General features: G+C 37.0%; 1 protein-coding gene across 1 annotated transcript; it reads left to right on the top strand.

Moving 5' to 3' along the window:
• The first annotated feature begins 1,228 nt into the window (after window positions 1-1,228).
• Window positions 1,229-3,057, top strand: LOC140877347 (uncharacterized). Its single transcript, XM_073280884.1, has 2 exons — window positions 1,229-1,846; window positions 2,353-3,057. The coding sequence occupies exons 1-2, from the start codon at window positions 1,229-1,231 to the stop codon at window positions 3,055-3,057; spliced, it is 1,323 nt and encodes a 440-aa protein (XP_073136985.1).
• The last annotated feature ends 23,990 nt before the right edge of the window (window positions 3,058-27,047 follow it).

The following is a 27,047-nucleotide window of genomic DNA, read 5'->3' as shown; positions in this document are numbered from 1 at the left end:
TATTTTGTATTTTGGAGGTTGTATCGAATTGATTCAGAGTTGATTCATAGTGGATTCATATGGGTAAAAACCTAGAACCTTGGATGTAGGATTTATATAATCCGAACCAAGTAATCCCTCTGTGTTTTTAGTGTTTTCGTTCTAATTCTTCATATCTGGAATGTTGATTTTGTTTCGATTCTTGAGTGCGTGAATATCATATCTTCTGTGGATTGGTGTTTGTGTTTTTTGTGCTTTGATATACAACAAGTGGTATAAGAGCCTCAAGATTAAGATCTTGGGGCCAAAGAATCTGATAAGAGGATTTTTACTTCTTCTCGACTATAAACTTTCTCATCCATCTCTCTGATTTCTTGAGTGTACTATCATTGAAGAATGTCTACTGGCTAGGGGCATTCATTAGCGATGTCCACATCAAGGTTTGAGGTGGATAAATTCGATCGGAAGAATGACTTTAATCTATGGAGGGAGAAGATGATAGCTCACTTGGGAAATCTAGGATTAGATGATGCACTACTAGGAGAATCCAAGATTCCAGACACCAAAGAAAACAAAGCTGAGATATTGAAGAAGGCTAGAAACACGATTGTTCTTAGCCTTAGTGATCAGATTATCAGAAAAGTAGTGAGGGAGAAATCTGCTGCAGATATGTGGCTCAAGTTGGTGCAGTTGTATATGACAAAAGCATTACCTAATAGAATATATTTGAAGCAGAAGTTCTACAACTACAAAATGGATGAAAACAAGTCAATTTATGAGAACATTGATGAATTCACAAAGATGTTATCTGATCTAGAGAATATGGAGGTGAAAATTGATGAGGAAGATCAAGCAATTTTTCTTCTTAACTCACTGCCGAAGGCATATGATCAGTTGAGAGATACTTTAAAGTATGGCAGAGAAACTCTCACACTTGAAGAAGTTACAGGGGCAGCATACTCTAAGTAGTTGGATTTAAAGGCTAATGGAAAACCTCAAAAGTCTACTGTAAAAGGTCTAAATGTTGAGGAAGATCAATGTAAAGGAAGGGATCGGCTAACAAATGGAGATCCAAGTCTAGATCTCAGTCAAGACCAAGGAGGGCATGTTGGTTTTGCAAGAAGGAAGGTCACATCAGAAGATTCTGCCCGTCAAGGAAATGAATCAAGACAAGTAACTACTCCCAATTCTGATACAGCAAATGTGCTTGAAGGATATGAAGAAGCAGAAGTTCTGACTATCTCTACTGATGATCCCAAGGAGGAATGGATCCTTGACTCAGGATGTTCATATCACGTCTCCTAGAAGGGATTGGTTTATTGATTTTCAAGAGTTAGACTCTGGTTATGTACTGCTTGGGAACAATCAGTCGTGCAAGATTTCTGGGATTGGATCAATAAAACTTAGAATGTGGGATGGCTCTATAAAAATCTTGACTGATGTGAGGTATATTTCAGATTTAAAGAGAAACCTAATATATTTAGGTACCTTAGATCATAAGGGCCCGAGATATAAAGCTCAAAATGGCACACTTAAAGTAGTAAAGGGTTCTCTGGTCATTATAAAGGCTATTTTGAAACAGGGTCTCTATGTACTTCAAGGAGTTAACTTATCACCTGAAATCAATGTGACCACTACTGATAAGGATCAGACACTGCTCTGGCATCAGAGACTCGGACACATGAGTCTAAAAGGACTTCAAGAGCTAAGTAAGCAAGGTTTTCTGGATCACAAGCATATCAATAATCTGGAATTCTGTGAGAGCTGTGTACTTGGGAAGTCTCATAAGCTGAAATTTAACACAGCCACTCACAATACAAAATATCCTTTGGATTATATACATGCTGATCTCTGGGGCTCTCCACAGGTACCTTTATCCTTATCAAAATGTCAATATTTCATTTCCTTGATTGATGATTTTCTAGAAAGGTTTGGATATATTTTCTAAAGACAAAAGATCAAGCTTTTAGTAAATTTGTAGAATGGAAAACCTTGGTTGAAAATCAACTTGGAAGGAAAATTACGACATTAAGAACTGATAATGGTTTAGAGTTTTGCAATCATGAGTTTAATGAATACTGTTTAAAACATGGCATTGCTAGGCATAGGACTTGCACCTATACACCACAGCAAAATGGCGTTGCCGAACGCATGAACAGAACAATTATGAACAAAGTAAGGTGCATGCTTAGTGAGAGTGGTCTACCACAAAAGTTCTGGGCAGAGGCAGCCTCAACTGCTTGTTTTCTTATAAATTTGTCTCCCTCTTCTGCTATTGGATTTATGGTGCCCGAAAATAAATGGTCTAACCTAAAACCAAATTACAAGCACCTAAGAACCTTTGGCAGTGTTGTGTATATTCATGCTAATTAGGGAAAGCTAAGTCCTAGAGCTAAGAAAGGCATCTTCTTAGGTTACCCCACTGGAGTAAAAGGCTATAGAGTTTGGCTCTTAGATGATTTAAAATTTATTATCAGTAGGGATGTGATATTTAATGAAGCTGTATTTTATAAAGCTAACAAGCATGCTCTTAAGCCAGCCAGCTCTAAACAAGCTGAGCAGGACACTCTGAATGCAGATCAGCAACTACCTAAGGACATTACCTCTGATGATAAAGAAGTTGGAGCTGATTTCAATATACCTGAACAATTTTATGATATAAGTCATGCTGAGAATGAGATATCACATCAAACAAATGATACTTCTGATGCTAACAGTGATGAGCACAGTGATGATCAAAGACAAGAACAACAATTGAATGAATATATGTTGGCCAGAGATAGGGTCAGAAGAGATATTAAGTTACCATCAAGGTTTGCATCTTCTGATTTTACAGCTTTTGCACTCAATGTGGCTGAAATTATGGATCTGAAAGAACGATCAACCTATGAAGAGGCTATGCTTAGTAGAGACCGTGCATTATGGACAAAGTCTATGCAAGATGAGTTCAAATCTCTCATTAAGAACAACAAGTGGGAATTGGTTGATAAACCTAAAAATAAGAGAGTGGTTGGTTGTAAATGGATTTTAAAAGGAAACCAGGAGTTCCAGGTGTTGAAGGCCAAGGTTCAAGGCTAGATTAGTTGCTAAGAGGTTTTCACAAGTAGAAGGGATTGATTACCATGAAGTATTCTCTCCAGTAGTTAAGCACTCATCCATCAGAATATTACTTGCAATTACTGCAATGCAAGACTTGGAGCTTGAGCTACTAGATGTGAAAACAGCCTTCTTTCATGGAAATCTTGATGAACAGATTTTTATGGCACAACCAAAAGGATTTGAAGTAGGCCATCGAGATGAAAAAGTGTGTTTACTGAGGAGATTGATCTATGGCCTAAAGCAATCACCACGACAATGGTATAAGCAGTTTGATGATTTCATGTTACATCAAGGATATGTTAGATCAAAGTTTGATAGTTGTGTGTATTCTAAGAAGCTTCAAGATCAGTCCTTTATATACTTGTTGATTTATGTTGATGATATGCTTATAGCTTGTAAGGATATTAAGGAGATTCAAAAGCTAAAGCACCAACTCAACTCGGAATTTGAGATGAAAGACCTTGGTGCAGCAAAAAAAATATTAGGAATTGAGATAATAAGAGACAGAAAGTTGAGGATACTATCTTTATCTCAAGAAAAGTATATATACAAGGTCCTAAATCTCTTCAAGATGGTTGATTCAAAAGCTGTAAACACACCGATTGGGGCTCATTTTAAGTTGAAGGCAATTCATCAGGATCAAGAAGAGTTGGAGGCCATTCATATGGAGAATGTTCCTTACTCTAATGCTGTAGGAAGTGTCATGTAATTAATGGTCTCCACTCAACCTGACATCTCATATGGATTAGGCTTGGTAAGCCGATATATGAGTAAACCAGGAAAGGAACATTTGAAGGCAGTGCGATGGCTACTAAGATACTTAAAGGGGACTACAACTCTAAAACTTCAGTACTCAAACTCTATTTCAAACACATGTGAGGTTACTGGTTACTGTGACTCCGATTATGCTGCTGATATAGATAAGAGAAGATCTATTTCAGGTTATGTGTTTACAGTTGGAGGCAATGTAGTAAGCTGGAAATCACATTTGCAAAATGTGGTTGCATTATCCACTACTGAAGCTGAATACATAAGCCTTACTGAATCTGTAAGGGAGGGTATTTGGATTGCTGGTTTTGTCAAGGAAATGGGTTTGGAGCAGAAAGACGTCACTATCTTTTGTGACTCATAAAGTGCAATTCATCTTTCCAAGAATTCTGTATTTCATGAAAGGACTAAACATATAGACGTTAGATTGCATTTTGTGAGAGATATAATATCTAGGGGTTTGGTAAAGGTCCGGAAGATAGATACTTTGGTTAACCCTGCAGACATGTTGACAAAAGTTATACCAGTGAATAAGCTCAATCAAGCATTGAGTTTGCTCCAGCTAGTGCAGTAATCGGGTCTGAATTAAGTTATGGGAACTCACATGAATTCACTTGCTGCAACCAATCTAGTCAAAGGTGGAGTTTTTTGAAGACTTATGTTGACTTGAGATTAGTTGCGATCAACGATCGAGATCAACTCTGAGATTAATTGGATTGATCTGATGGACAAGATTAAAAGCCTGTGTTAGTTATGGCAGTTAAGGAGCTAAGTTCTATTAAGAGGCTTAAAAGGAGATCAGTCAAGAGGGATTCAGATCATCTTTGTGATTTGAGAAGTTTCAATTCAAGATTACACAAGCTACCATATCCTCTGAGTTAGAGATTTGTTCGAAGAGCCATTTCAGGAGCTGAAACTTCGAAGAGCTTTGTATACTCTACTGATTTAGTGTATTGTTGAAAAACGTATATCTCTAATTGTGTTATCTTGTATTTTGGAGGTTGTATCGAATTGATTCAAAGTTGATTCTTAGTGGATTCATATGGGTAAAAACCCAAAACCTTGGATGTAAGGGTGGGCAATCGGGTCGGGTTGTTCGGGTCCCGAACCAACCCGAAACCGATCGGGTGGGTAAAACGGGTAGTTCAGGTTTTTTAGTCGGGTTTCGGGTAGTAACCGAACCAGATATATATTAAGTCGGTTCGGTTTTGGATAGTTTAATACTACCCGTATTATCCGATCGGGTACCCGACTATTTATATATATTTTAAAAAATGATATGGGCTACTGGGCTTTTAGTATTTGGTTTTATGTGGCCCATTATCTGATTATCTTTTTAAGCGTGTTTCAAACCTCAAACCTAGCAGAAGTGAGATGAGACTCAAGAAAGCCGCCGCTGCCCTCGTTCAGTCGTTCTTCCATGGTATGAAACTTGTCACTCATTGATTCCATTATTCAAAGTAATTATGTTCTTTTATACTTAGATTTGAGAGTTCTATCAAATTCTAAATTAATTGATTTCGAGTTCCTCAGCTTCGATCACAGCTTGAAGAGTTTTCTGGAGTTCGACTGTTCGAGTTCATTTTTTCTCAGCTTCTATCGGTTTGATTCTTTCTCTAGTAACTGGTAAGTGTGCTCGAGTGTTAGAATTTTTATATATTTGATAAATATTTGTGTAATCTGAAAAAATATTCGGCCAGTCATCCTTACTGTTTTGGTTAGGGATTCTAGTCTCGCTTCTCTGTTTTTTCTCTTAAAATACCATACTAGGTTCCTTGCCCTCTCCATTTTTTATTTATGTTATGAATTTCTTGGACTTTGATTAATGGTGTAAGGATTTATATTATTCATTTTGACGTAAAATTATTTGGATTCGATCTTTGTTAATTAGTGGAGACAAATAATTAATTGATCCAGTATCCATTTTTTAGTTCTGATATGCATTTTTGATTTTCATTAATGGTGTAAGGATTTATAATATTAATTAATTATAGTTTCATGAATGACTGAAACAACTAATTAATGGAGCTTTTTTCTACATTATCCCATTAAGATTATTTTTTGGCTTTCTTAAGGTATTGGAATTGGATCGGTGATTCTGTGTAAATTGATTTCCTCTTTACATTTGCAAACATTTTGAAAAATATGTTGTACTATTTCGTGTAAATTTTTTTTACCTAGATTTCTGATGATTTTTTTTCTTTTCTAATTGTAGATAATCAAATCAATACCATGGAAATTGAAGGAACTTCTGAAACTCTCTCTTCGCCAACCATACATTCCCAAAGTGACCCATCCAAAGAGGTTAGTATGGACATTTATAATAAGGATGATGAGGTCCATGAGGACGAGGATATCAATGCAAATTTAGGTGGTTCGAAAAAACGTTCCCGGACAGTGCCGTCTAGGTCAGAATGGTGGGAACATTTTGATAAATTTTTTTGTGAAACTGAAAAAATGCAAAAAGGTAAATGTAAGTATTGTGGTAGGGTGATCAAAGCAAATCCAAAAATTCATGGGACTAGACCTCTTAGAAACCATTATGAATCATGCAAGAAAAAACCACATGAGGTTGAAACAAATCAAAATAGGCTTTCGTTTCAATTAATTCGAAAAGGTGATAAAGAAGCTCCTCTTGTTAACTGGAGATTTGAGCAAGAAAAAGTTAGAGATGCATTGTGTTACATGTTCATTGTTGATGAACTCCCATTTAAGACTGTTGAGAATCCTGGTTTTAGATATTTTTTGTCTGTTGCATGCCCGATGTTTGATATTCCATCACGAAGGACAATAACAAGAGAAATTTACAAGTCATATTTGAATGAGAAGACGAAATTACAGCAGTTCATTAAAGATAATTGTCAAAGGATGTGCATTACCACTGATACATGGACATCTATTCAGAAGGTAAACTACATGTGCCTTACTGCTCATTTTATTGATGAAAATTGGAACTTGAGTAAGAGGATTTTGAATTTTTGTCCAATTTCTGGTCATAAAGGTGAAGAAATTGGAAGGAGTATTGAGAAATGTTTACTTGATTGGGGTATTGGTAAAATTTTTTCAATCACTGTGGACAATGAATCTTCAAATGATGGCGCAATTGCTTATTTGAAAAAGAAGTTCGATAATTGGGGAAGCAATATTATGGGAGGAAAATATGTTCACGTAAGGTGTATTGCACATATCATTAATCTTGTTATGCAGGATGGTTTGAAAGGAAATGATGAGCATTTAGCTATTTCTCGTGTTAGAGGAGCTGTTAGGTATTTACAAAGTTCTCCGGCTAGGTACAAAAGATTTCAAGAGTGTGTTCATCTTGAAAAATTAAAAACAAATAAGTTGTTAACTCTTGATGTGCCTACTAGATGGAACTTGAAATACCTAATGTTGGATTCAGCAATAACTCTTAAAAGAGCATTTGATGCATATGATGAAGCTGATCTTGCTTTTCGTATTGATCTTTCAAAGAAGCCATATGATGGGGTTCCAAATGATCATGATTGGGATAGATGCAAGCTTTTGCTGAAATTTCTGAAGCATTTTTATAAACTCACTTTGCGTATTTCAGGTTCTTTGTATGTCACATCAAACATTATGTTTCATGAAATTAGTGAGGTTGATATGCTTCTCAAGCAATGGTTGGACAGTGCTGATTTTGAACTGAGTTTAATAGCAAGAAAAATGAAAGAAAAATATGATAAGTACTAGGGATCAATTGAGAAAATGAATATAATTTTATATTATGCTTTGATCCTTGATCCACGTCACAAGTTGGTTCATTGAATTTTCTTTTGATAGAATATATGGTCGTGAGGGGAGAAATGAGATTATGAAAGAACAAGTGAGAGATGACCTTAAAGAGGTGTTTGATGATTATAATTTGAGGTTTTCCAATAAACATCCACAAGCCACTGAAAGTTTATGTTCTTCATCAAGTGGTTCCAAACTTATGTCTAAGAAACTCTCAAGTGAGGTGGATGATGAATCTGAAATGATTATAAGATTGTCGTTGAAGCAAGAGTTCAAGATGTATAAGAGTGAAGGAAAAGGTGAAATAGTAAAATCTGAGTTGGAAAAATATTTGACTGAAGATGTTGAGGAGGAGAGAAAGAACTTCGATATATTGAAATGGTGGAAGGAGAATAGTCCTAGGTTTCCAATTCTTTCTCAAATGGCTCGAGATATATTGACAGTTCCAATTTCCACAGTTGCTTCAGAGTCTGCATTTAGCACAGGTGGGCGTGTACTTGATGCATTTAGGAGCTCTTTATCAGCCAAGATAGTTCAATCTCTCATTTGTGCTCAAGACTGGTTTCGATGTGATTCAAAACCAATTAATGTGGAAGATGATTTGTGTGATGTTGAAATAATTGACAAAGGTATTTTAATTTAATTTATTCTAGTTCTATCTAAGTATTTCAAATTACTAACCTTTTATTCTCTTGATTTATTTTGCAGAGTTGACAAAATTAGGTGTTGATTCATCTATTTTTTATGTTTGATTATCCAGTAAAAGTTTTTGGGTATTATTTCCTTGAATTACATATTTTTTCATTTTTTTTGAATCAGTGCATTACTAGTTGTTGCATTACATATTCCTACTGCATTGTTTTTGTTTACCTCCCAGTAGTCATTTTCTCTGTTAAATTAGAAGTGCCCCTTATCTTGTTGCTTGGAAATTGAGATTGCTTATGCAATGTTACAATACACAGTACTGTTTTTTGGGGAATAAAGATCACAAATAACTTGTAAATTGACATTGTTTATTTTAGGACAATTAAAGCCCTTGCACCCTGCTTCATATGTGGACAATAGATCAATGAGATGGGACCGTAGGAGTGCTGGATTTTGTTTTAGAAAAGGTGAATCTCATGCATTGCACTGGAATTTTTTTAGGTCTTGGCTTGTTTATTTAAATCTGTAATTTCTTTCTTATTTATTTAAATTTTTGTTGCAGTTAAAAGATTGTTGCGGTGTTGAGGTTGGATTTGAGTTTTGGCCAAATGATGGCAGACGGATGTTGAAAATTGAAATATTCAACATGGGATGTTGATGTCAAGATTGGATTGATCAAACTTTTTAATTTATTATATATGTTATGTGTTATCATGGAACATTGAAGATTAATTATTTTTCTTGCTTGTTATTGTAAGCATTGGACAAGTTAGTATATTAATTTATAGTTTGCATCCATTTTTATTAATTTTTTTAAAACCGGATAACCGAAACCGACCCTACCCGAACCCGACTTAATCGGGTACCCGAATGTCGGTTCGGGTAGTACAAAACACTACCCGACTTAGTCGGGTACCCGACCCGAAGTACCCGAAAACCGAATAACTCGACCCGTGCCCACCCCTACTTGGATGTAGGATTTATATAATCCAAACCAAGTAATTCCTCTGTGTTTTTAGTGTTTTCGTTCTAATTATTCATATCTGGAATGTTGATTTTGTTTCGATTCTTGAGTGCGTGAATATCATATCTTCTGTGGATTGGTGTTTGTGTTTCTTGTGCTATGATTTACAACATCCAGAAAATAAAACAGGTAGGAAATTGGCGAAAACAATGAAATCAACCTTTAACCAGACGATGGAGGCTGCTGTGCAGCCCCGTTGAACGCCATGAGTTGTATATGTTGGAATGCACGGGAGCTTGGGAACCCACGTGAAATCTGTGATCTTCGCCGTATTGTGGCGGAAAGATGCCCATATAATTTATTTCTTAGTAAAACTAAATTATGTGTAGCTCAATGCCGATTGTTGAAAACTTGGATGAATATTGATGTACATTTCATTGTCAATGCTGCGTGCAGAAAAGGGTGTGTGTGTGTGTGTGTGTGTGTGTGTGTGTGTTAATGATACATTGGAAAGAGCCTTTTTCAGTTCAAATCCAATCTTTTTCGCAGGGGCATGTCGATAGTATTATTACTTATATGCAAGACCGCTGGCGATTTACTGGCTTCTATGAAAATCCCATAACCACCTTGCGTGTTAATTCTTGGGAGCTTTTGCGATGGTTGTTAACTATACCAAAGCTTATGCAACTCCCTTGGTTGGTGGGAGTAGATTTTAATGAAATTTTATTTGATCACAAAAAATTAGGGGGATCCATCGATCAAAGAGTCAAATGTCCTATTTTCGAGAGGTTTTGAAAGGTTGTGGGCTGATGGAGTTGCAGTTTTTTGGGGATAAATTTACCTGGTATAACAAACGAAGAGGAGACCTATTTTCGAGAGGTTTTGGAAGATTGTGGGCTGATGGAGTTGCAGTATTTTGGGGATAAATTTACCTGGTATAACAAACGAAGAGGAGACCGACGTATATGTGAGAGGTTGGATATATATGTCGGTAGGGGGGGGGGGGGGAATGGATGTATTTGTATCCTAATGCTTCAGTTGTGAATCTTGATTTTTATGGGTCAGATCATCGTCCCATTTTAATTAATTTTTCCCCTGATGGTTCGAATTATACAAGGCGAAGTGGTAAGAGATTTTATTTCAAACACAATGGTTTCTTGAAGAAGATTTCTCTCCATTTATTCTTCAATGTTGGAAGTTATTCAAAATGTTCCAGAGAAACTCAGATTTTGCCAACATGAGATCATAAAATGAGCTGGAACCCGGTTTGATAAATTGCGTAAGAAAATATCCAATTTACGGGGGACATTGAATAATTTATTGCATTCTAATCATGTTGAAGGTAACTTCGATAGAATTCTAGAACAAGAATAAGAAATTGAAAGGTTATCAAACCAAGAAGAGCTTCATTGGAAACAACATGCTCGTGCTAACTGGTTAAATCATGGATATCGCAATACCACTTTCTTTCATGCTTATGCTTCAGATCGTAGGAGAAATAATCGGATTAAAGGGCTGCTTTTTGATAGTGGACAATGGTGTACTGAAGATTCTGGTATGGCTCATATTATTTATCAGTATTTCAACTCATTTTTTTCTTCCTCTCATCAAACTCCTCAGATCTTAAACGAGGAATTATCATTAGTGGAGACCATTGTTTCACCTGATATGAATGAAATTTTGGAGGTTCTTTTTTCTCATGAAGAAGTACAAAAAACAGTATTTCTGTATTTGAATTACGTCCCTCAAAAGCCCCGAGGCCAGATGGTTTCACAACATTATTTTTTCAAAAAGCTTGGCCATTTATAGGAGATAAAGTGACGACAACAATTTTGAAAATTTTGAATGGCAATAGAGATATTGCAGGATGAAATTCAACTCTAATCACGCTGATCCCGAAAAAAGAAAACCCACAAACTCCCATGAATTTTCAATCGATTAGCCTTTGTAATACAAGTTACAAGATGGTCTCGAGGGTCATCATAAATCGGTTCGGATCAATTATAAGCCATGTCATCAATCTCAAAGTATTTTTGTACCGAGGAGACTTATTTCTGACAATACCATAATTTTCTTCGAATGCATGCATTGGATCCACAACCATAACAAGCGTAAGAATGTTTTTTTGTTGCTCTTAAACTTGATATGAGTAAGACTTATGATCAAGTTGAATGGTGCTTTCTTGAAAAGATTATGTTTAAAATGGGATTCTCATCTACTTGGGTTAATATTATTATGCGATGTGTTTCTACAGTATCATATTATTTTTGTGTTAATCAGAATGTTTGTGGGGATTTGAGACTGCAAAGGGGATTGAGACAAGGCGATCTTTTATTGCCTTATTTGTTTGCACTTTGTGCACAGGTACTTTCAACAATCATTAACCAATCGACAACTAACAAACTTTTCTGGGGGATCAAAATTGCTAATAGTTTCCTGACCATTTCCCACCTATTTTTTTTGAGCAACTCTTCAAGATTGTGTCCAAGTGAAAAGGTGTATTCAACTGTATGAAGCGAATTCAAGGCAAATGGTTAACTATGACAAATCAACGATTAAATTTTGTCCAAGCTCTTCAAATTTGGTGATCAATGATATCATAGGGGTCCTCGGCATTCCAGTGGTTCGAGGTCATGATATTTACTTGGGGCTTCCCACGTTTACTTTACGGAGTAAAAGAATTCAAATTTCATCGCTGCAAGACAGAGTTTGTAATCGAATAAATGGATGGAATTCGAAGATGTTCTCGGCTGGAGGTAAAGAAGTTTGTTACCCCATGAAATTATTCTAGCCCAAACCCGTTCATTATGGGTTTATAAGGGTTGGCCCAATGGTGGGATTATTATTAGAAGGAAAGGTCCATCCCAGTTTTTTTACATGGTAGGTCTTGTCATGACCTGGGCTGCCTTTAATAGGCCTACCCGAGCTAGGCCTAATACGTTGCGCATACGTTTTTAGTTCAAGCAAGACTATGATATATATGAGATAAGCTCAGATATTTTAAAATATTCGCAAGATAGAGATAAACTTAAGAAAGATCCAATGGATGTAGAGTCCTAGTCCAGGACATGTTATAATTCGATTAGGTAACTTACTCTATTTTCTCCTATAAATACAGGTACTGTTATGGTTGTATTCATTCATTACTCACTATTCATTATTCATTATTCATCACACATTCACTCTCACTTTTATATTCACACACTCATATCTCTCAGTTTTCGCACTCATCATACCTCTGCCTTTAAGACACTAACTTAGGCATCGGAGGGGTCACACCGAAAACACTTTCGGCGCCCCCCTGACCTAGTTGTTGCTCGTGCAGAATATACTGATGCCCGACCCGACCTGATTCATAAATAAGTTGGAGGATCCATTCTATCAGACCGAACCCGAGGTAAAATTTTGACATCATCAATTGGCGCTGTCTGTGGGAAGGAAATCTAATCCCACGATTGATTCTACTTGGTTGAGTTTAAAACCTATGGAAGCATGAATATACGTACAGTTTCAAAAGTCTTGTTGTAAGGCCCGGGATTATTTTATTTAATCCAGGATTATTTAATATAATTCGAGATAATTTAATTTTAATCCGAGTATATTTAATTTGAGAATATTTAAAGTTTTGATTTAAATTCTAATATTCTTAAATTAATTATGATTGAAATTGAATTAAAATAAGGGTCGAGGACCAAATTGCAAATATTGAAGAATTGAGGGGCTAAATTGCGAATTGTCTTGAAGTTATCGGATTATTATTTGCTTCATCAGCATGAATACGTGTGATATGCATATACTTTTAGAAAATTGAGCAGAAGCCGAGATCTTCCATTTTCTTTGAAACGTTGATTTTCAAATTGTCGTAACTTTTGATCCGATTGTCCGATTTCAATTCCGAAAAGTGTTTTGGAATCCTTTTGATGAGGGCTTCGATCTCGTGTAAGTTTTGTGTTGTTTTATATGGATTTCAAAATCAGTAGTTGACATATATCAGATTCTGAGTTCTTGATCATGTTTATCGACGTATATGCAATTCTATATTCGAAACCGGATCGAAGAGTTTATCTTATTTGTTCTTAATCTTGAATTCAGTTATGATTCGAAGTTTATAGCTGATGTTAGGTTGATTTGGATGATGATTTATTGAGTTAGATGCACGTATGAATGATTTTGAAGATATAATTGATGTCGATATTTTGTCAGTTACCGATTTTTAATCGCTACGCCGTCGAATCGTGTTTTGAAGCTATTTTGATAGCCTATGTTTGAGCTGAAGTCTTTATCTAGTTTTTATGAATGTTATAATATTTTTATTCTTCAGTTTCAGTTGAGTTGGAAGGCTAACGATACAAGACGCCGAGTTGAATCGAATAAGAAGAAGTTGAGGTTTGAAATGAGATTGATTGACGATATATTGATGGTTTTGATTTGTTTCTGATATAATAAGCTTGAATGAAGTTTGATATGAGTATGTTGATTTTTATATTTCAGATTGAAGAATTCAGAACCGAGATATTTGAAGGTATAATGATGACATCGCGAGTTAGGGACTTTGAAACTCAAGAATGACTATTCTTGAGTTGGCCCGCAAAAACCACATACTTGATATGTTTTGATTTATGTTTGATGTTGTCGATCCATCTCAAGTAGTGGATCTTTGAGTTTGAGTCGATATGATAGTATATTGAATTGATTCTATGCCAAGATCGCGGTTAACCTTATTTTCTAGCCGGGATGGCTACAATAGATGGATATCCATGTCAAGATCGGTTACGAATCTTGATGACAGTGATGTTTTATGAATAAATTCTTAATCGATATATGCGTTATTACTCTATTTTTGAGTCGAGTATGAATAGAGTTGATATGATTTCGTTAACACTTTATATATATGTCGATTATACTGAGAATGATTTCTCACCGGAGTTTATTCGGCTGTTGTCTTGTTTTGTATGTGTGCATGACAACAGATGGGACAGAAGCTAGTCATCGACGTCATTGACAGCTGGGAGAGAGTCTAGCACGTGAGGACTCGGGTTGTAGATGCACTTAGAAGTTTGGCAAGCATGATAGAATACTTTAGTATGATATGCTGGAAGAACTTTTAAACAAATTGTGTAATCTCATGCTTTTAATTAGTTTGTGATCTAGAAGTGGTTGTAAAAGCTATTATATTATGCTTGAACTTGGTTATATATATATGTTCATGTTCTCAGCTTTTATAACAGGTTTGAAATTGACTTATAATGAAGTTCTTGCCCTAGCATTAAGTTTTGACAGCAAGAAGAAGCTGCTGTGTTTTTCTGGAAATGAAGCCCGCTCGATCGGCAGGATTTGACCGATCGAGCGAGGCCTGTTTTTCCTAAACAGAAACTTGATTTTTCTTGCTCGCTCGATCGGCAGGATTTGACCGATCGAGCAAGACCAAAATATGCTCAGAACCGAGAAGAGAGATTTTCTTCTCGCTCGATCGGTAGGATTTAACCGATTGAGCGAGGTGCAGGATTTAAAAAAAAAAAATTTATTTGGTTTGAGTATTCTTTTAAACACATGATTAATTGTGTAGTAATTGTTAATTGCTTTAAGATGAGATTAGCAACCCGAGGTCCCCACAACAGGTGGTATCAGAGCGTAATAAGTTTCTCGGACTGAGAATAGATGAGCGGGGGAGAACGAGTCATATATTCTGATTTATTTATTGCTTTCATATTTGTATGGTATATGATTCATTGATTACAGATGTTAAATTGTCACATGATGCTGTGATAATTTGCGAAGAATATGCCGTACAATGTTTTGAATTACATGCTATCTGATAATCTGATTGATGTAATAGCATGTATTGAATGAGTATGAATCAGAACTCGATCTCTTGAGAAGGCATAATTGTGCTAATCAGAGGAGGAACTGAAACAGAAATGTGTTATGATATGATGAACTGTGCACTAATCTGTTTGTTTATCAGATATGCCTTCCCGACCAGCACCGAGAGTTAGACAGACATTGGCAGTGAATGAACCAGAACAGACAAATGCTGCACAGGTTCTAAAAGAGTGGGTGCCCGGTTAGCCAACTTGTGGCTAAGGGCTTTTATGACTCTATGTAAAACAATCTTTTGTTTAATATAATTTACACTTTTATAATGGTATTGACTTTATCTTTCTTCATATTGTTATATTATGATATAATATTGTTGTTTTGATAAAGACCTTGAATATACTATAGTGTATGTACGATGTGGTAACACATGAGGATGGCTATCATGAAACACATCTTATAGTCACTGTATATTCTAAACTGTTCCTAGTCAATTGAGCCGTCCGCAAAAAGGGATAAGGATCGCTCGAGATTGAGACTAGCATTTGCGATGCCGAGTACCACGTTTCATTGGTATGGAACATAGATATGTTCAAAGCATGCAAATGGATATTCATATGATGAATGATCGAACTACCCTATTCGAACTTTCCAAGTGGTTATCACTTATCGAGTGGATAAAGTCCGCGGTTTTGGTTGTACACCATTAGTCCTTATTACTTGAAACATCATTGAGACTCTATATGCTAGTACTGTATTTTGACTCGTTTACCGACTCTATTGGGGTCATCAGGTGTTGGGATTGGGTACAGTTATGACACATATAGGAGTCGATGCTTTGTTGTCAAGGATTCACCACATACTTGCGAGTGTGGATATCCTATGCGATCTGAGAAGATATTAGTGTGACGAATCTATGACCAGAGTACATGATGTGTTTTAGGTTAATTGGTTATCCTAGTAACACATGCGATGTCACTATTTGATCTCCAAGATGTAATGCATAGTTATCGAATCTCGAACGACTCTCGATATACCAATGGTTGTTGATTCGATTGGGATATATGGATGAAGGGACCGTACTGTACGCTAACCAAAATCTACTGGTTCTTGCAGGCACTATCAGTAATACCTAGGGAATCATGGGGCGATGTTGCTAGGCGCTCTTACCATGATTCGATGGGTAAGTCGGAAATTGTTGTTCCGAGTCACAAGGAGTTGTGAGCCCACGGCTAGCTGTATTCCTGAACCATTGAGGGTTACACAAGTAATGGATTACTAAAACCCCGTAGAGATAGTTAAATTTAAAGAGTTAAATTTAATGAAAGAGAAGTTGGACTTCTTAACTAAAGGGAGTTAGATTTCCTAAAATGACATAGGGATGGGCATTTTTGGAAATCACTGAATTCGGATTCAGAAAAATTATCTTGACTCTAAAAGATGCAGAAATGGTTTCTGTGAACATTGGTGAAATCAGTTTATCAATCGGAGTCACGATGAATTTTATATTAATTTCTATAACAACGGGCTTGGCTTGTTGGGCTTAAGTTATGGATTATGGGCTTTAAGGAGTTAGAGTCCTGATACAATTATAACTAGAAATTATCTATAAATAGAGGTGTTGGGTTCGAAAATCAATGACATTGTGTCTTATAATTTTCGAACACTGCATAAATAATTCTAAGGGATTTTTCGAAAATTCCTTGCTCCTTTTTGAGAAAATTCGGATTGTGATTTTTGTGAAAAATTACAATTCTGAATTAACAGATCATATCTGTTTATTCTCTACGCAAAAATTCTGATTGATTTCTAGTGCAGTCAATCAGAGGGTTTCTGTTTTCTGTTCGTGGACCTTATTCCGGTGATTAATCATGACGCCATCAGTTCCCGGGATTTACAAGAAGAGCAGATTAAATTCTGTTGGTGTCCATAATCTCGCTTCGAGATTTTAAGGTAAAATATTTAATTGTGATTATTTATTTTACTTACACAATTTAATCGTAAAAGTTTTGATACCCAGATATGGAATCGTTCCATATTAATAAAATAAATTTTTAAACTTCCGCTGCATCGGATATCAATTCTAATTGATCTGAACACCGTTTTCCAACAGTGGTATCAGAGCCAGGTTTCTCAGATCAAACGATTAAATTAATCGATTGTACAAAATTTTTAAGCCTCGTTTTTGAAACAAAACAAATTTTTTAAAAAAATCAAAATTTTGACGGGCAAAACACGGGCACCGATCGTCGCTGCCCAGCCCGAGCCCCGGTCGGGGCACGGGCTGCCCGGGATTGTCCCGGGCAGCCCGGAAAATTAAAATTTTAATTTTTTAAAAATTTTGAATTTTTGAAATTCTAGTGTTTGATCCGATCGAAAATTGTTTTTGATTAGATCACGAGGCATCGGATCGAATTGTTCGAGTTCGAAATTATTAAAATTGATTTTTGGATAAATTTGAATTTTTGGAAAATTTATAAATTTTATCCGTTAAATTAAATTTTATAAAATTAATTATTTTGGTACAATTGATGATAAGATATGATCTTATGGATGGATAAGATAAAATATGATTTTATCTTTTAAATTATGATGCCATTGCATGTTTATCCAATTATTTAATTATTGAATTAATTAATGGATAAAGAATGATCGATTGCCATGACCAATGTTTTAGGTGTATGTTAGGTGATTTACATTTGTCTTATTGTTGTTGGTGTTTATTAATGGGCTTGGTTTATAGCCCAATATGATTGTCATATGTAATAAAAGTGGGCCTGGTTTATGGCCCGTTCCCACCCCTAAAAATGTATCCCATATTTGTCATCGAAATTTATTGTAAATTTATTAGACTTAGTGGGAGACAAAGATTTGAAGAAATGGTGGGCCCAGCAGACAATGAAGACCGAAGAAATGTAAATTGGAAGCACAATGTAATAGAATTGCATTGCATACTTGCATAACACCTAGGATTGGACTTAGACTCGTGATTGGCAACCACGGGTCGAATAGTTAATGGGATCGATCATCCTTTAATAATATATGATATTATTGATGTATGCATGTTTAGACTAAATTGTATGAATCCCGCAAGCATACATATATTTGCATGATGAGACAAATTTTCAAAAATAAAATCCCTCATTTTAAATATGATTTAAAATTGATATCAAGATAAACAAAAGGGAATTTTAAATATTGTTTAAATATTCTTACCTTCCATCAACGATCAATGTATGTGATGCTACCCGCGGATACGGTCCGGCTCATATTATTGGGGGGGCCCGTTCGTCGGAAAGCTGTACATTGGATCGACACATGTTGTAAGTTGGGTGGAACTCCCATGAGATTGGCTCATATTATTGGGGATCCACATGGAGACCGTCCATCACAACTTAATATTGATGGGTCATCTTGACATGTCACAATAAACGGCGTCATATTATTGGGCCCTTATTGGACATGAGGTAAAAACATGGAGGTTGCTTTGGAAGCAATTGGGCTCTACCTTTTGAAAATTATGGTTGCCTGATATTATTCGGTACCATAGTTTGTCAATTGGACTCCATGTTCCCACTAAAGAAAATGTTTCTCGTTTTCACTAGAGGGTAGTGAAATCGTCAAAATAGTGGGAGTGTAATTCATAAAATGAAATTCGCCATATTTTATGTCTTAGTAAATTAATTAAACAAATAACTGATTATTGTCTGTTTCCTTTTCAGTATTTCATTACTATGAATTCGCGTAATCCACTACTCTCAATTCTCGATCAAAACAAGTTGACTGGCGCTAACTATACGGAATGGTTCTGTAAGTTAAAAATCATTCTAAATTCGGAGAAGGCTTTCTACTTGTTAGAGAAGCGTCCTCCGAAGGAAGGCCCGGCTAACACTAGTCCGGAAGATTTGAAAAATCTTGACGATTGGTGGGACCATGATGTCAAGGCAAAGAGTTATATGCTAGCATCAATGTCTGATGAACTCCAGAGGCGATTTGAGGATGCGGTGAATGCTGCTGACATTCACAGTGCACTCAAGGAACTTTTTGGAGCTCAGTCAAGGGCCGAGAAATTGGCGACTGTCAAAGAGCTCATGACATGCCGCATGCGAGATGGGACTTCGGTCCGTGAGCATGGGGTACACATGATTGGGCTCATTGAAAAGTTGGTAAAACTCGAACTGACATTAGAGCATGAACTCAATGTGGACTTGTTGCTTCTTTCACTTCCTTCGTCGTTTGACGGCTTTGTGATGAACTTCAATATGAACAAGATAGAGGCCACCCTTGAAGAGATGGTCAATATGCTTGTGACTTATGAAGCCACACTAAAGAAGGATAAACCGGTACTCTTGGTTGGCTCCTCTTCTAACTCTAAGAAAGGACCAAGTGGAAAGGGTAAGAAACGTTCTGCCCCGCCCAAGAAGATTGTACCAAATAAGAAGGGAAAGGCCAAGGCTTCAATTGAGATAAAAGATGAAAACTTTTGCCATTACTGCAAGAAACCCGGTCATTGAAAACGTAACTGCAAGGAATACCTCGAACAGTTGCGAACTGCAAAGGGTATGTTTTACATTGAAATAAATGTTTCGCTTAATAATTCTTCTTGGGTATTGGATACCGGATATGGATCTCACATTTGCAATGATTTGCAGGTAATGACAAGAAGTCGTAAGCTAAGTATGGGTGAGACCCAGCTAAGGCTCGGGAATGGTTTTAGAGTCGAAGCCAAAGCTATAGGAGACATTTGTTTAGTTTTGCAGAACAATTTTAAGTTATTTTTGAGAGATGTTTTATATGTTCTGGATTTGATCAAAAACATTATATCTATTTCTATGCTTGATAGAGATGGTTTTTCTTGCAATTTTGTAAATGAGATTTGCAATATTTACAAGAATGAATGTTTGATTGGAAATGGACAACTTGAAAACGATCTATATAGCTTAAAATTAAAAGACGTTCCAATTAATTATGTTGATAAACCGGTAACAACAATTAAAAGGAAGGATGATAGTCAAAACCCAGCAAACCTTTGGCATGCTAGGCTAGGTTATATTTCCTCAAGGAGGATGAACAAGCTAGTGGGAGAGGGCATGTTTGATATGTCTGATATTAACTCTCTACCTACTTGTGAGTCCTGCCTAAAGGGAAAAATGACTAAATCTCCTTTCAAAGGAAAACCTGAGCGTTGTCAAAATCTGTTGGATTTGATCCATACAGATGTTTGCGGTCCATTTAGGATTGGTACTAAATGTGGCAACACCTACTTCATTACCATTACTGATGATCATTCTAGGTATGGGTATTTATATTTAATGCAATATAAGTCTGAAGCATTTGAAAGGTTCAAAGAATTCAAGGCTGAAGTAGAAAAAAAACTAGGTAAAAGTATTAAGGCACTTTGATCGGATCGAGGTGGAGAATACTTAAGTACCGAGTTTTTGGACTATCTAAAAGAGAATGGGATTCTCTCACAGTGGACTCCTCCTATGACACCTCAACTTAATGGTGTTTCGGAGCGTCGCAATCGAACTTTGTTGGACATGGTTCGATCCATGATGAGCTTCAATGAGCTCCCACCTTCGTTTTGGGGCTACGCGCTTGAAACGGCGCTATAGTTGTTAAACAACGTCCACACTAAAGCAGTAAATAAAACACCATACGAGTTATGGAATGGCAAAGCTCCTAAGTATTCGTACTTGAGGATTTGGGGATGTCCTGCTTACGTGAAGCAGACAGTGGGAGATAAGTTGGATAGTCGATCCTCCTTATGTTATTTTGTGGGGTATCCGAAGAATTTAATCGGATATTATTTCTATCATCCTAATGAAACAAAAGTGTTTGTTTCAAGGAATGCCACCTTCTTGGAGAAGGAGTTCTTATTGGATAAGAAAGGCAAGATGATGGAACTCGAAGAAATTCGAGAAGAAACCGAGATACAAAATAACGATCCTACACCTCAAGAATCATCACAAGACACGCCTACTACTAGGAGATCCGAGAGGACTTCTAGGCCTCCTATTAGATATGGTCTTCTTCTTGAAGGGGATCAAAGTGAACCCGACATTGGATGTGATCCAAGAAACTTCAAGGAAGCAATTTCTGATGCGGATTCAAATTTATGGCTTGAAGCTATGCAATCGGAAATAGATTCGATGCATTCTAACCAAGTTTGGTCTTTAGTAGATCCTCCCGATGGAATTGTTCCAATTGGGTGCAAATGGATCTACAAGAGAAAGCTTGGGCCTGATGGAAAGGTATTGACCTACAAGGCACGATTGGTGGCAAAAGGTTATACTCAAAGACAAGGAGTTGACTATGATGAAACCTTTTCACCAGTCGCAATGTTCAAGTCCATAAGAATCCTTATTGCCATAACAGCTTGGTATGACTATGAGATATGTCAAATGGATGTAAAGACTGCATTTCTTAATGGAAACATTAATGAAGAGATCTATATGATGCAGCCTGAGGGATACACATCCATGGGAAGCGAGCATAAGGTATGCAAGCTTCAGAGATCAATCTATGGTCTCAAATAAGCATCAAGAAGTTGGAACCAGAAATTTGATGAAACAATAAAGGATTTTGGTTTCATCAAAAACCCGGAGGAACCATGCGTGTACAAGAAAGTAGTTAAGGATGCGGTAACATGAAAGAGTGGGTGCCCAGTGAGCCAACTTGTGGCTATTGGCTTTGATGACTCTTTGTACAAACGATCTTTTGTTTAATGTAATTTACACTTTTATTAATGGCAATGACTTTATCTTTCTTCATATTGTTATATTGTGATATACTATTGTTGTTTTGATAAAGACCTTGAATATACTATAGTGTATGTAAGATGTGGTAGAACATGGGGATGCCTATCATGAAATACATCTTATAGTCACTGTATATTCTAAACTGTTCCTAGTCGATTGAGCCGTCCGAGAATAAGGATAAGGATCGCTCGAGTTTGAGACTAGCATTTGCGATGCGGAGTACCACGTTTCATTGGTAGGGAACATGGAGATGTTCGAAGCATGCAAATGGATATTCATAGGATGAATAATCGAACTACCCTATCCGGACTTTCCAAGTGGTTATCACTTATCGAGTGGATAAAGTCCGCGGTTTTGGTTGTACACCATTAGTCCTTATTACTTGAAACATCATGGAGACTCTATATGCTAGTACTGTGCTTTGACTCGTTTACCGACTCTATGGGGGTCATCAGGTGTCGGGATTGGGTACAGTTACAACACATATAGGAGTCGATGCATTGTTGTCAAGGATTCACCACATACTTGCGAGTGTGGATATCCTATGCGATCTGAGGAGATATTAGTGTGACGAATCTCTGGCCAGAGTACTTGATGTGATTTAAGAAATGGTTTCTTATAGCACATGCGATGTCACTAATTTGATCTTCAAGATGTATTGCATAGTTATCGAATCTTGAGCGACTCTCGATATACCAATGGTTGTTGATTCGATCGGGATATATGGATGAAGGGACCGTACTGTACGCTAACCAAAATCTACTGGTTCTTGTAGGCACTATCAGTGATACCTAGGGAATCATGGGGCGATGTTGCTAGGCGCTTTACCATGATTCGTTGGGCAAATCGGAAAGTGTTGTTCCGAGTCACAAGGAGTTGTGAGCCCACGGCTAGCTGTATCCCTGAACCATTGAGGGTCACACAGTGTAATGGAGTTTTAATCCTCGTTGAGATAGTTAAATTTAAAGAGTTAAATTTAATGAATAAAGAAGTTGGACTTCTTAAATAAGAGTAAGGGAGTAGGATTTCCTAAAATGACATAGGGATGGACATTTTTGGAAACCACTGAATTCGGATTCAGGAAAATTTATCTTGACTTTATAATGTGCAGAAATGGTTTCTGTGCACATTGGTGAAATCGGTTCATCAATCGGAGTCACGATGAATTTTATATTAATTTCTGAACGTGCGGGCTTTGCTTGTCGGGCCTCAACTTATGACTAATGGGCCCTAAGCTGTTAGTGGCCTGCATTATAAATAAGTTATTGCAGTACAGAAATTACACACAACTGGTTATAATTTTGAGAGCAAAATTTCGAAAACCCTAGCCTCCTCTCTCTCAAATTTGGCCGCCCCTCCCTTCTCTGCGTGAGAAATTCCGGTCTGTGATTTTGAATTGCAGTCTGGAATAGCGAATCAAATTCGTTTATTCTCTTCGTAGAAAACTTTTGATAGATTTTCTAGTGCAATCTATCAGAGGGATTAAACCTCCATTCGTGGACCTGATTGAAGAGTTCATCGGTTCCAGGGAGAGACAACAAGAGCAGAGAAATCTGTTGGAGTCCAATAATCTCGATTCGAGATTGAAGGTAAAATTTAATAATTGTTATTTAAATTTTACACACACTTATAATTTAATCGTTGAACGGTTGATACCCACACTATGGAATTGTTCCATAATAAAATTTTTAAACTTCCGCTGCACCGGGTATCAATCGTGATTGATCTGAACGCCAGTTTTCCAACAGTGGTATCAGAGCCAGGTTGCTCAGATCAAACGATTAAATTAATCGATTGTACAAAAATTTTTGAGTCTCGGTTTTTGAAACAAAATAAATATTTTTAAATAAAAAAAAAAAAAAATTTTCGGGGCAAAACCCGGGCAGCGATTGGATCGCTGCCCGGTGGGGCAGCAATTGTTGCTGCCCCGCCGCCCACGGCGACGCACGGCGTCGCCCAGGGGCGGCGCTCAGCGCCGCCAGGGCAGCGCTGGGCGCTGCCCAGGGCGGCGCACGGCGCCGCCCATGGGCGACGCTCGGCACCGTCCAGGGCAGCAACTGTTGCTGCCCTAAAGGGGCAGCCGGGCTGCCCCGGCCCGCGCCCACGGGTGCGGGCCGGCCCGGGAGTGTCCCGGGCGGCCCGTGGGAAAAATTAAATTTTTATTTAAAATTAATTTTAATGTGTTAAAATTTTATTTTTGGTCCGGTCAAAAATTGTTTTTGATTGGTTCACGAGATTTCGGATCGAATTGTTCGAGTCCGTAAACTTTAAAATTGATTTTTGGATAAATTTGAATTTTTGGAAAATTTTAATATTTTATCCTTAAATTGAATTTTGAAATCAATTATTTTTGGTACAATTGATGATAAGATTTGATCTTATGAATATATTGAGTAAAATATGATTTTATCCATAAAATTGGATTTTGTAGATAAAATATGATTTTATTTGATAAAGAGATAAAATATGATTTTATATGTAAAATGAGATTTTATATATAAAATATGATTTTATCCTGTTTAAATTTGAATTGCCACTGCATGTTATCCAATAAATTAATTTTGAATTAAATGTTATTGGATAAGGATGATCGATTGCCATGACCAATTTTGTAGGTGTATGTTAGGAATTTACATTTGTTTTTATTGTTGTTGGTTTTATTAATGGGCCTGGTTTATGGCCCAATATGAATGTCATATGTAATAAAAGTGGGCTTGGTTTATGGCCCGTTTCCACCCCTAAAATGTATCCCCTACTTGTCATTGTTATTTATTGTAAATACATTAGATTTAGTGGGAGATCAAGATTTGAAGATGGTGGGCCCAGCAGACAATAAAGACGAAGAAATGTAAATTGGAAGCTAATGTAATAGGATTGCATTGCATACTGCATATTACCTAGGATTGGACTAAGACTCGTGATTGGCAACCACGAGTCAATTAGAAATGGAATCGATCATCCTATATATAATATATGATATTATGATTGTATGCATGTTTTAGACATAATTGCGTGAATCCGGCAAGCATGCAATAATTTGAAATTGATGAGACAAATTTTTATAATTAAAAATCCCTCATTTTAAATATGATTTAAAATTGATATCAAGATAAATAAAGGAAATTTAAATTTGTTTAAATATTCCTACCTTCCATCAACGGTCAATGTATGAGATGCTACCCGCGGATACGGTCCGGCTCATATTATTGGGGGGGCCCGTCCGTCGGAAAGCTGTACATTGGATCGACACATGTTGTAAGTTGGGTGGAACTCCCATGGGATCGGCTCATATTATTGGGGGATCCACATGGCGACCGTCCATCACAACTTAATATTGATGGGTCATCTTGACATGTCACTTTAAACGGCGTCATATTATTGGTCCCTTATTGGACATGAGGTAAACACATGGGGGTTGCTTTGGAAGCAATTGGGCTCTACCTTTTGAGAATTATGGTTGGCTGATATTATTCGGGACCATAAGTTTGTCAATTGGACTCCATGTTCTCACTAAGGAAAAAGTTTCCCGTTTTCACTAGAGGGTAGTGAAATCGTTAAAATAGTGGGAGTGAGATTCATAAAATTAAATTCGCCTATTTTATGTCTTAGTAAATTGCTTAAACAATCATTGATATATGTCTGTTTTTCTTTTCAGTATTTCATACAATGAATTCGCGTAATCCATTATTCTCGATCCTCGAACAAAACAAGTTGACTGGCGCAAACTATACGGAATGGTTCCGGAAGTTGAAGATTGTCTTGACTTCGGAGAAGATGCTCTACGTGTTAGAGAAATCACCTCCGAAGGAAGCACCAGCTGACGTAAGTCCGGAGGAATTGGCCAAACTTGATGCATGGTGGGACCATGACATCAAGACCAAATGCTATATGCAAGCCTCGATGTCTGATGAACTCCAGAGGCGATTTGAGGACACCGTGAATGCTGCTGACATTCACGCTCAACTCAAGGAACTTTTTGGGGCTCAATCGAGGGCTGAAAGGTTCGCTACTGTTAAGGAGCTGATGACGTGTCGCATGCGTGAAGGGACTTCGGTCCGTGATCATGGGGTACGAGTGATTTGGCTCATACAAAAGTTAGCGACCCTTGATTTGGTGTTGGAGCATGAACTCAACGTGGATTTACTGCTTCTGTCTCTTCCTTCTTCGTTTGACGGATTTGTGGTAAATTTTAATATGAACAAGATAGAGGCCACCCTTGAAGAGATGGTCAATATGCTTGTGACATATGAATCCACACTTAAGAAGGATAAGCCAGCTTTCTTGGTGGGCTCCTCATCTTCTGCTAAGAAGGGGCCAAGTATGAAGGGCAAGAAACGTTCTGCCCCACCCAATAAAGTCGAGCCCGAGAAGAAGCACAAGACAAAGGCTTCAAACAATGGAAAATCCAAGGATGTTTGCCATTACTGCAAGAAGCCCGGTCATTGGAAGCGCAACTGCAAGGAATATCTAGAGCAGTTGGGAACTGCAAAGGGTATGTTCTATATTGAAATAAACATTTCACTTAATACTACTTCTTGGGTATTGGATACCGGATGTGGATCTCACATTTGCAATGATTTGCAGGTGATGACAAGAAGTCGCAGGCTTAGAATGGGTGAGACCCAGCTGAGGCTCGGGAATGGTTCCAGAGTTGAAGCTACAGCCATTGGAGATGTTTGTTTAATTTTGCAGAACGGTTTTAAGTTATTTTTAAGAGATGTTTTATTTGTTCTGGATTTAATTAAAAACATTATTTCTGTTTCTATGCTAGATAGAGATGGTTATTCTTGCAATTTTGTGAATGGGATTTGCAATATTTACAAGAATGAATGTTTGATTGGAAATGGACAACTTGAAAACGATCTATACAACTTAAAACTAAAAGACGTTCCAATAAATTATATTGATAAACCGGCGACAACAAACAAAAGGAAAATCGATAGTCAAAACCCGGCAAACCTTTGGCACGCTAGACTAGGTCATATTTCCTCAAGGAGGATGAACAAGCTAGTGGGAGAGGGCATGTTTGATATGTCTGATATTAACTCTCTACCTACTTGTGAATCCTGCCTAAAAGGGAAAATGACTAAATCTCCTTTTAAGGGGAAACCTGAGCGTAGTCAAAATCTGTTGGATTTGATCCATACAGATGTTTGTGGTCCATTTAGAGTTGGGACTCAACATGGCCACACCTACTTCATTACCTTTACTGATGATTATTCAAGGTATGGGTATTTATATTTAATGAAATATAAGTCTGA

The sequence above is a fragment of the Henckelia pumila genome, chromosome 2, assembly GCF_033568475.1.
Source record: "Henckelia pumila isolate YLH828 chromosome 2, ASM3356847v2, whole genome shotgun sequence".
NCBI classification, from domain to species: Eukaryota; Viridiplantae; Streptophyta; class Magnoliopsida; order Lamiales; family Gesneriaceae; genus Henckelia; species Henckelia pumila.
Note: the sequence above shows the minus strand (reverse complement) of the source record. Positions and strands in the feature narration are given on the sequence as shown.

What these genes read in the sequence shown, in the direction of transcription:
- LOC140877347 (XM_073280884.1), top strand. Translation starts at nt 1,229, where the DNA reads ATGATCCCAAGGAGGAATGGATCCTTGACTCAGGATGTTCATATCACG. An exon ending in ATCTCTGGGGCTCTCCACAG is followed by an intron (nt 1,847 to 2,352) that starts GTACCTTTATCC and finishes CATGCTAATTAG; the next exon opens with GGAAAGCTAAGTCCTAGAGC.